The sequence below is a fragment of the Taudactylus pleione genome, unplaced genomic scaffold (assembly GCF_031769625.1).
Source record: "Taudactylus pleione unplaced genomic scaffold, aTauple2 ptg000842l, whole genome shotgun sequence".
Lineage (NCBI taxonomy): Eukaryota > Metazoa > Chordata > Amphibia > Anura > Myobatrachidae > Taudactylus > Taudactylus pleione.
Genome location: NW_028285244.1, coordinates 6923034 through 6934758, shown reverse-complemented (window position 1 = coordinate 6934758; position 11725 = coordinate 6923034). Strand labels below are relative to the sequence as shown.

The window sequence follows — 11725 nt, the reverse complement described above, 5'->3', positions numbered from 1 at the left end:
TTTCCAGGCAGACGGAAACCCCCCTGCGTTTGCCTATGAGTACACATTACTACTGGGATGTAGTCAGCATATCGGCGTGCAAGATGCTTGTGGGCACAATGCTGGTGCCAAAATTTTTACAGTGTCAGGATCCCGGCACCAGAATCCTGACCACCGGCATCCCGAAGGTAAGTATCGGGCATTAGGGGGAGGGTTTGGGTGCAGAGTTATGGTTAGGCATTAGGGGGAGGGTTAGGCACTAGGAGGGAGGGTTATGTTTAAGGTGCAGGGACAGGGAGGTTAGGTTTAGGCACTTGGGGGAGGATAGGTTTTGGCACTGGGGAGGGAGGGTTAGGTTTAGGGTGTGGGGAGGGGGAGGTTATGTTTAGGCACTAAGGGGGGAGGTTAGGGTTAGGGATCAGGGAGTGAGGGGTAGGCAAAGGAATTAAGGTTCGTCTTACCTTGTTTTCTTATGGGTGTTGGGATTCTTATTGTCTGGATGCCGCAGTCGGTATTCTGACAAGCCGCATCCCGACTGCCGGGATCTCATACCCAACCCATTACTACCATTCATTGCTGCTTAGATGTTCTCAGCACTTCACTATAGCTGCATTTATTCTGTGGTCATTACACCCCCAAACGCTGGTAGTCTGTCACTCACTTGGCGATGGATTTCTCTCTGCGTACGTGATTGCAATGTGATCGCAGCGCACGTGCAGGGCAGTGCATGTGCAATGGCAAACAATCGCTTGATCTGTGTGAAAATTGCATTAGCATCCTTCTCTGAATCAGATCTCCTTCTGGCGGTAGCTCTCCTTACGGCAGTAACCTGACGGCGTGCAAGCCGCTCATAGGACATGTATGTTATACGCAGCGCTGCAGCAGTACATGACTGACATTGCTAGCAGCCTCGCCGCTGACCGTATTAAGAGACGCACTGACTGGGCACTAGATTGGAGGGAGTGTGGGACCTGGCCTTCCACTGTCCCACCTGCACAATCCATCAAGCAGCCCCCTGTACTCCGCTTACAGCTCTCCACAGGCATCAGAGGTAAAGTCGGGCACTTTGAAAAGGGGTCTGGGGCCTGTCCATCCACTATCCCACCTGCACAAACCATCCAGTAGCCCCCTGCTCCCCGCTGACAGCTCTCCACATTTTATTTTTGAAACCACATTTTTCATAGAAAAACAACAATACATTTATTAATACAGTATTATCACTGTATAATCACTGTATTATCACTGTATAATCACTGTATTATCACTGTATAATCACTGTATTAATAAATGCATTGTTGTTTTTCTATGATAAATGTGGTTATTAGCCAGATTTTAGTTTTCAAAGATAAAATGTGGCTCTTCAAGACGTCTAATTTTTCTCAAATAGCTCCCACCCCAATTAAGGTTGGAGACCACTGGGATAGACAAACAAACATACCAATGAATTTCATATATAAGAAGGCTGGTGAAAATATTAAAATGTTATGATATAGATATATAAACGCTGAACTTTTATTGGAATATTCAGAGCTCAGGTGAAAGGAAATACTTTGCCAGGGGTTAAAGTGTGAAAGAACTGGGTGGAACTGGGTTCCGTCACTGCTAATGGTAGGAGGAACTAGTTCCACCACCACCACCACCACCACCGCCCTGCACAGTAGTCCCACAGACAGAGTAGTAAGGGAAGGTGGCACTGTAGAAATGCAGAGGGATGACGTAGGAGGATGTCTCTCCCGGATGTTTGTTCAGGGAAGTTCACATGTTGCCTTACCCCAAAACGTACATTACTATGTATTATCTTGTATGAAGATGAAATATTATTCCTACCCAAACCGGTGGCTACCGTACCACGTGTTCTTTTATATGCATACTGAATACTGGCTGAAGACACTGTCTGCCTGGGGAGGCTCCATTTCTTCAGAGGTCCCTCATTGCAGAGACAGCGAAGGCGATACATAGTGGTTGAGAAAATAAACATTTGGCACCCAAGTGACATAGACTTGTTTGTGGGGACCCCATAAACAAAATCTCAGAAACACGGCAGAAAAATAATTAAGAGTTACACTGATGATATAAAACTTTTTTTTAATCTTTTTAAGTGACCTAACATTGTAGTCTCAGCTGATGGCAGGAGTGCTAAAAAAAAAATCCTCTACAATGTATTTCACACTGTCAAAGCCCCCAAAGCTTCTAGGGGCCTAGGCGGCACCCAGCCATTGACTTTAAAGTTTCCTATACACAACAGTGTGTGTGTGTGTGTGTAAAGGACAGTTTTTACAGTTGTTCTGGCCTCTCAGAGTAGCTCTGCCTAGCGTGAGGAAAGGGGGAGATGAGTTCCACCAGCTTCCAGGACCTCTTTAAGCCCTGGTCATGACAGAATTACAGTGGACCCAGGAGTGTGAGGAGGACTCAACCAGCTCTGACACAGATGGGTCCTGTCCTGTATTGTACCTGCAGAAAAGCAGGAGAGCACTTGAGCGACCCCTAGCGGCGGCAGTGGGATACAGCAGAGGAGGGCAGGACATACACAGCAGCTGCTTCTGCAGAATAATATCCTCAGGCAGGGGAACACCTGGGCGACCCCTAGCGGAGGCAGTGGGATATAGCAGCAGAGGAGGAGCCGCTGTCACACACAGAGGAGGCCTGGTTCCGGGTACACTGTACGGACATGGCAGCTGCAGCCAGGCTCCTAGCGGCTTCTCGATGCCTTCTAGCGAGGACCGGGTTCCCAGGCGTGCACCGGACGCAGCTCTGCCCTCCTCGGGGCTGCCTAAAAGCCGTGGCGGCGCGTCCCTACAGGTATACACTGCGCCTGCATACTACCCCTCTGTCCTGTGTGTGTGTGAGACCCTACTGCACCGTGTACGTGTGTGTATGCTCCAGCCAGGCTAGGGGACTACAAGTCCCAGCGTGCTCTTCCTGGACTTTCGCAGCAGTTGGTGCTTAACAAGCAGGACAGCTGGAGTGCCACACTCTGCCTATTAGGTGCCCAGGTCTGCAAGTAGTGTCATAAGTTCAGGTCTCTGTCTGAGTATTAAAGAGACAAGAAGGTTAAAGCCCCTGTCACCCATGCACGGGTGAGCTGTGAGTCCGGCTGCATGTTTTCCTGATTCTCCAGGTGTTGTTCTCTTTCATGCTACCAGCCCCTGTAAAGCGCTGCGGAATATGTGTGCGCTATATAAATAACTAAACCCCGCTACTTACCTTGGGGATGCTGACGGTTAGGCACTAGGGGGAGGGTTAGGTTTAGGGTGCGGGGAGGGGGAGGTTAGGTTTAACACCGGGGAAGGATTGTTAGGATACCGACTGACAAGTCGAGATTCTCACCGCCAGGGTCCAGAGCGCCAGCATCCGGTACCCAACCTAATGATACTACAGCAATACCCACAGACGTATGACATGGTTGATATACACAGGTTATATAAGCGCCTTATGTATAATGCCCACTATTAATGTTAGGTGATGCTGCCTTTTTTTATTTCCGTATTGCATAATAATGTTAGTAAACCTATTTTAAGAGGTGACAGCCATGATGTGCACTGCTTTCCAGTATTCTAAGTGTAACGGGATGTTGCTATTTCCTGGGACTTCCTGGATTTCTTTGTGTAGCTGCTTATTGCGATACGGAAAGGTCTTTGGCCCTCATTCAGAGCCGTACGCTCTGAGCAGAGCGCACGCTCTGAATGAGGGCCGTCCTCCATAACTATGGAGCGTCCCCCTGGACGCTCGTATAGCTGTGGGTCACCACCCACAGCCTATACGAGCATGCAGTTTGATGGCTGTGATGGTCTTGACCATCGCGACCATCGAAACTGCGAGCCGGAGCCTGCGGTTGAGGTTTTCAACCGCAAGGCCCGGAGTGATTTTGGCTCTATCAGAGCCAAAATCACTCCCACTGACATCACTAGTGATGTCAGTGGGCCGGCTTCTGACGGTAGGCGTTCCCTTGGGAACGCCCCCGTCAGGGAGGCACGCCCCCGGCACGCCCACCAAAGGGGGCGTGCTGTCAATCAACATCGACAGCACGCCCCCTTTGATCAGACACAACGAGCTAAGGACTTTCCTTCGCTCGTCGCGTCTGGCGCATGCGCACGACGGAGCTCCCGCCGTCGTGCGCATGCTCAGTGCAGACCATCGACCCACTTGCGAGCGGACAGCCGCTTGCGAGTGGGTCTGAATCAGGGCCTTTGCTCTGTGCTTTTCCTGTACTGGTTATTGTGGTCCCGGATCTCCCATTCTCCATACACACCACCTCTCAGTAGGGCTGCCCCCCATCCTGTATAATATGGGATCGTGCAGGATTTGAAATAATTTGCTACGTCCCGTTTTGATTCAATATGGGATACAGTTTATCCCGATTTTGGATCTGCAGAGTTGCTCTGTGTATTTTGTGGCACGATGCCGCTGGTGACTTTGTGAGTGGGAACTTTGAGTCCAGAAGGACAGATGAGGCTCAGCCTCTGTATGCTAGTGTGTGAGGGTCCACGCTATGAATAACGTGTACTCTGTCACCCTGCACTATGAGGCAAAGCGCCTATCTGTCACTCTGTCTGGACTATGAGCTCTGCGACCGCGCCTCACACAGTCACACAGCGTCTCCACACCACAAATTACACTGCACAGACCACCGGTAAGAGATTGGAGGAGAGCCGAGAAGCAGGTGGTGGAGGAGCACTGGCAGCTGCTGGCAGAGATCCTGGCGGTGGTGGTGGGTGAGTAGCAGGCGTACACTAGGATGTGGAGCCAGGGTTGCCAAGTGGACTGGGGGGAAGGGTACTCTTTGCCCAGGGTTGTTGGGGAGGTCTGAGTCAGTTGCTAAGGTGGACATGGTCCTCTTTAAAGTGCCCCCCCTTTGCAGCGCTCTACATAGCATATTTTTGGGTGGTGGAACGGGCAGATTTGGCCACTACTCCACCACCCCTGCCCCTTATAGTACCATAACAAAGGTGGCAACCCTAGCTCTCAGTCACTAGTGTAAACCTATATTTCACTGATGAAACTTGTCAGTATATGTCATCACAGTATTGGTGGGTACACACTACACGATATGCTCCCTGAGCGATATCGTGTAGTGTTGTCCCCGGCAGGCTGTGCTCAATGTCGTTAATGACATTGAGCACAGCCGCTGAACGATATCATTAACGATATCGTTCAGCGCCGGGCTCTCTCCCCCATTCCCTGACATGCAGCAATCTGACGAGATCGTCAGGTTGGCCTGCATGTCAGCCCGATGAACGATGATGACGAACGACCCGCTGGAACGCGCGTCATCGTTCATCTTTTTGGGGTTAAAAATGGACGACTTAACGATATCGTTATCGTTCAGTCGTCCACTTTATCGCCCAGTGTGTACGCACCATATGATGCTCTAGCCTCAGGTGCTATTGGTGATACGTGTGTACTAAATTGCGAGTGTCCTAGACCTAGTAGCCTACTCCTGAAGTAGTAGCTGTAATTTCTGGAAGGTAGTTCCCATTGCAGGTTTGTCAAAGACTTTACCAAAGTAAAGACCGCACGTCGTCTTCTTTTTTTTACTTTTATAGGTAAGCCGTAACTTTGGGATGTCTTGGTCATCTTTTTGCAAATCAATTGTGTATTAACAATTACTTAGATGTTTTACAACTCCTGTATTATATTTCCTGTCCCTTATATTTACTATATTACCCTGCAGAGAGATTTTGAAAGGAGATAATAATTAGAAGAATAGCTCTTAGACAAAATATACTTTAGTATGTATGCTTTAAAGGTACTTAAACTGCTTATTAAAGGAAATTGGCGCTATAACTTTTTCTGTAAATCTGATTTCTCGAAGATGTTAGGATGGCGAAGGACTGCTTAGACCGGGGCCTCTACAGCTGTCACTTTAATTAGTTTTTGTGTCTTTTTGTGTTGGGGGCGTTAAGGTCCTATGGAATTAAGAGGATACTCTATACTCCAAATGTTGGAAAAATGTTGTAGACGGTATATGGGGTCCTTGGTGTGTGAACGGAATCCTCAATTACTTTTCTATTACATAATCTATGCATGATCTCATGTTTATGTAACTTGTTCCCAGCATTGCACAATACGGCATAACCTTGCTATGTGATAGGTGTGTAATTGAGGGATTAGCAGCCATGCAAGGTGTTAGCTTGCATAAACTTTTAAAGGAGAAAAACGAGTCAATGCCGGTATATAATGGAGACATGCAGGACAAGCTCTTACTACAGAATGAAGACTGCTTTGCTTGGTTCATTTCTGTTCTATGTTGTATGGCAGACCTGGCCAAAACGTCGATTGTGATGTACTGGTAGCTCCCGTTGGTAGATTGCGTCCAACTTGCCTAGTACAAAGCAACCTGTATTTTTAGCCTCTGCCAGTGAGGCAGTGATGAATCTATTGGTTGCTATGGGGCAATATCTCCACTTCTAAAAACTCTCACTTTAGTAAATGTAGGAGAATGTGGTTTTCTGTTAACTTGTGAATGTTAGAAGAATTACCAGGAATGAGGTGTGAATGAGGCTGCAGGCAATGGGGGTGTTTAATTTGCTTTCGGCAGTGGCTCTGACTAATGGGTGCATAATGGAGCAATTCAACTGTTGCTCCGTTTGGTTGGGATAGCTGCCGTCGGCATTTCTTCTCGCTGCCTCCTAAGGCGGCGAACAGAAATGTGCGTTAAGTCCGTGGTTTGGGATCCAAACTGCTGTTTGGGCGCCCTAACCAGGACTTTAGATGGGTTTAGCCATTTTACGCGGCTAAACCCAGTCTAATTGGGCCCGACAAGCGAGATAATTAAATTGCTACATTGGGCGCCCATTTATTAGCGCTGCTGAATCACCCCCAATGTGTGTAATGCAAAACATACATGGGTCACATATTGTTCTCAGCAGGATCAAGCTGTTCAGGCCTCAAGTCACTGACTCCACATTACATTGTCATTGTGAGCAGAGCACTTTCTGACTCTGGCATGTTCCCGGTGATTTCACTACGGCCCATTCACAAGTCTCTGGGAAAATGGCCACTGGTGATTCATGGTGCAGCAAAGTGGGACTCTGTAGAGGTAAGTATTAAACATGGGTGCTGGGTGTGCATTTGGCCCCCCTGGACCTAGGGGTCTGTGTGCACCTTCCTTTTGAAGACTCTTTCCTATACTCCATTACACATTAAGCAGATGCACTACAGAGCCAAAAAGTGTACACCTATTCTAATTAGTCTTTGGCCATTTTAGCCACAAAATCTCCATACTCAACCATTACTGTTAGAATGGAGTTAGGATTGCCCGTCGCTATCCGGGTCTCGCGCATGTGCATGACGGAGCCGGCTCCGTCGTGCGCATGCACTCTGGGCCACCATTGACCCGGTTGCGTGCACTCAGCGCTTGCGACCGGGTCTGAATCAGGCCCCCTGTTATTGAAGCTAAGCGGGGACCAGAGCTGTATTCATGCCCATGGTTTTGGAGAGATTTGCTCATCAGGCACGTACAGATGTGTCCACATTCATCTTATTTCCTAGTGTGTTAAACAGCTTTTCTAGTCACACTGAGCGTCTTTTCGTGCAACTTTAGCTTCAAATGCGTCTTATTTGCAATGGGGAGGGATGCGAACAGGACTCGCAAGGAGCTTCTGCTGATTAAAATGATATGCAGCATGCCTAATGTGTGCCACTGCGGGTGTATCTGCATGCGAAATGCTACCTTACATATGATTGCATATCATTTTAATCCGCAGAAGCTGCTTGCGAATAAGGCGCATTTGTAGATAAAAAGTTGCACGAAAAGATGCTCAGTACTGCTGAGTTGCACAACGCTCGCGCATTATGTTTAACGCGACTTGTAGCCCACGGAGGTAAGATGTACGGGTGGGATGTTCAGGTGTCCAGAAACACTATCTGAATACTCTACATAAGTAAAGGTTCACATTGATTGTGTGATAAATCTGTAAGCCTTCCTCTAAATTCACCATCTTGCTAGTAAATTGATAATACTTGTGAATAGTTACACCTGCCCAGATGATTAGGAGGAGTGGTGGAAGCAGGCTCGCTGCTGAGGCACTGCAGGGCGTACTGACAACTTTGAATAACTGTAGATTAGTGTCACTGGTTCTTCAGCTCACACCATCAGCCTCTGCAAAGGCGTTATGATTGCTGTGACATGTTGTTTATGAATCCTCCACTCTACAGCTTTACTAAACATTTCTCCAAATTGTTTCTGTCTCGAGATAATGCAAGATAGAGACGCACCATCCTCCTATGTCTGATTCTTTTTTCGTTAGATACGTCAGACTTTGTGCTACAAACATGTAACAAATCTGCTGTGTTTTCTTGTGTATTTGTTTTGTTTCTGGGTTTTTAAGGAAGTTATCATCCTCCTGCACAGTATTCACTCTACACGATATTTCTCCTTCATCCACTAGGGGACACTGGAGTTCAAGACAGTGGGGTATAGACGGTGGTAGAGTAGAGCCTGGCACTTTAATTTAGAAGTGTGACTGGCTCCTCCCCCTCTATGCCCCATCAGCCCCAGTTTTTAGAATGTGCCCGAGAGAGACGGTCGCACATTAGGCTGTCTCCAGCCTTTTCATATAATTTTAATTGAGTTTTTACAAGCATTGAGGACAGGCAGGCTGCTTACTGTGGCAGTCTGCCTGCTACGTGGGAGCCACCGGGAAGGGCACCACATGGCTACTGCAGCCTGTGTCCGGTGACCCTGAGGAGGGGGCACAGCAGAGTGAGTCATCGGACCCTGCGAGGACCCTCCACTGCTGACACCGGCATGTGTCCGGGTTCCTCGCCGCCCCCTCAGCCCAGCATTCCGGCTGCAGCAGTTGTAAGTATAACCACTGCTCCTGATTAGCAGGAGCAGTGGACGTTAGAGCTGGGCTCAGTGACATGCCGCTAGCTGTCACTGTTAGCGGCGCTGCTAAAATCTCCCCCGCTATCCCTCCCCAACTTCCAACGTCGGGCCTGGGGACATAATTCCGGGTTAAAATACTGGAGCTAGCGGGGGCGGAGCTAATAATGGCGCGTCCTGCACAGCGGCGCCACTGGTACGGGCTCTCCCGCTCAGTGCTAGGCACTGCAGCAGCATCCTGGAGAAGTGGCTCACTGTGGTAAGGGCGGCTCTGTACAACAGCCGCTAAGCGCACTCAGCAGCCCGCCATTTATAGTAACACTGCCGGAGCATAGCTGGCAGTCAGTCCTAACACGGGGTTTCTGCTCCCTCTTTTGGAAGAGAGTCGCGCAGCAAGCGCTGACTCATCCCCGCTCGGGAGAGAAATGAAACCGGCTGAGTCCAGGTCTCCCGCCCCTCCCCACACAGTCAGACGGCCTGCTGCACTGTCAAAGAGCACAGCGCTGGCTTGGGCTCAGAGCCGCTGCAGAGTGCGGCTGTTCATTACAGCGCTCTCGGCTGTTGGTCCCCCCCTCCTGTTTAATGAGGGGATGGAGCGTGAGCCCCTCTACAGCAGAGTAATGCGCAGCGTTACTGATATGCCTGCTCCTCCCTCCTCTATACACAGGGAGGGAGACTGCTGCGTCCCGCTACTCCAATGGTCTACACTGGCGCTGTCTCAGTAGGTGCAGCGCCAGTTGGAGCAGTAAGATCCCGGTAAAAAACACCTGTGCTAGCGGGGGCGGAGTTTACCGGCGGCCATAGTGGCTAAACCTGCCGTCCATTCCAGAGTAATGGCGCGTCCTATATATATAGCGGCGCCATTTGAGTCGGGTTCTCCCCTCTTCTGCCGCGCTGTGCCCACGAGATGTCAGCCAGTAGAGAGCTCTCATACCACGCCGGTTCGCAGAGGCTAGCGCTTAAAAGCTTTCTGGAGTCTGTAAGGCGGGCAGCCAATAAGACCGGCACAGTGGAGTGTGCCGTAAAATAGCCCGCCTGGGATCCGGGTTCGAGACCCGCACTAAGCGCTGTCTCTATAGGCAGGCTGCCAGTCGCTCTGTTGTGGCTGTAACAACTACATGGGCATAGGCTTAGCAGACATATGCCGACCCCTGGGCGTGGTCCTTCTCATCGGTCTCTTAATGAGAAGACCGCGGCATCCCACTGCTCCCATAACTAAGAGGGCCGTAGCTGGGAGTTACAGTGCGGCTCCGCATTTTGTAAAGTCCTGCTCCTAAGAGGTCAGCACAGTAAAAATTTAACAGTTTCTTGTGCCGTGCATGGCACATCATGATCTCCTGGTTTGTGAGTGTCACTCCGGGCGTCCTATGAGCAGTCGGCTACCTAAAGCAGCATCTGGCCAGCGACTGCTGGCATAATGCATAGAGCTGATAGGTGGGGGCCACCACATCCCACTGTCTTGGGGATGGATACCAGCCTTTGCGCATCCAGGCTCCTTATAAGCGCAGGCGGCTACAGTTAGCTATTGTAAGAGATGACAGCTCCTGCTCTCCACTATACAGAAGGCAGCACTAGGCGCATGGCGCCCGATCTTGTCTGATCTTGGAAGCTAAGCTCCCCATGTGGGGACGCTGCCATTCCTCTATTACAAGAGTCCTCAGCAGCACTGCGTACACACAGTGCCGGGTGAAGGTTTGTTAGCGCTGCCTCATACACTTCTGAATACTGATCAGCTGGGAGGTTTTCACCAGTGACTGGTTGAGGCCCTGTTTTTTATTAGACTTTGTCTCGCTGGCCTCATAGTGGGTTGGGTTAAAAATGCCTAACTTGTTTGTTATTTGCATAAACTAACGCAGACTGGCACGGTGGCCCGTGCCTTAGTCCTACATTGGGGAAAGCCTCCAAAGTAGGTTCAACTAGAGCTTGAATGGCTCACCTGTACACCTGCGAGTACACCAGTGACAGGAGTTTCCCAGGATCGAAACCAGTCTAGGACAGCGCGCTGAAAAAAAACCAAACAACATTTCTTGCTCCCCTACACCGTAGCGGTGTGTGTGTTTATAATATATATATATTTGTATTTTATACTAAACTCTGGTTTAGAACATATACTAGTCCGGAGTGACCTCGTACCTGGGCTCAAGGACCTTGCGTCAGCTCATATTCTACTTAAAGTATGCTCGACACCTATTAATCTGGTACGTGGGTACATGTGTGTGTGTGTATGTATATATATATATATATATATATATATATATAGCTTCTTGTTCTTACCCTAAAGGCGAGGGTAGGATCTGTTCGTATCGGTTTTATGTCTGATACCTAGCATATTTATAAGGAAAGATGCTGAGATTGAAAGGACTCTCCTGATGCGGTAGTTTGCTACGTGTAATAACTCCACTTTACACTATCCCTAAGGATATATATATATATATATAATCTATCCAATTTTTTCTTTGGCAACTGGGTTCTAGATCCAGTATACTATTGATTAGGTGGCTTTATAGACTAGAGTCACTTCTATAAGGGACCCTATTCATGTCCTGTGGCCGCCTTGTTAGTAAATCTATGTACTTACATAGATGCTCCTGGGACACTAGGTGTCTAGGTTCAGCTCAGGCTGTTCTAGAGGCATTCTGCCTCACAACAATTAGGTCTTGGGCTATCGCATTGCGACCTTGGACAATATCTAATATATAATTGTTCACGTCAGTCAGTGTCTACAGCCCCCCTTTTCCTGGGACCTATTATTACTTGGGGCGCACTTGGCAGTGCCCGGTAAGTACTTTCAGGACCAGTGCACAACATTATAAGACACTAAAATGCAGTGTCTAAGTACTATATAAGCATGCTAATCTCCTGGTGCGGGAGTCTGCCAAGTCAACTTAGTACTAACTCTTCTTTTCAAAGAGATTGACT

The 11725-nt window shown here is 48.8% G+C and overlaps 1 protein-coding gene across 1 annotated transcript in view; it reads left to right on the top strand.

Moving 5' to 3' along the window:
* Window positions 1-2559: 2559 nt before the first annotated feature.
* Window positions 2560-11725, top strand: part of FDX1 (ferredoxin 1) — a 31847-nt gene continuing 22681 nt past the window's right edge. The window contains exon 1 of the mRNA XM_088458527.1: window positions 2560-2778. Within this exon, the coding sequence (XP_088314653.1) occupies window positions 2648-2778 (131 nt within the window). The 5' untranslated portion in view covers window positions 2560-2647. The remainder of the gene's footprint in view (window positions 2779-11725) is intronic.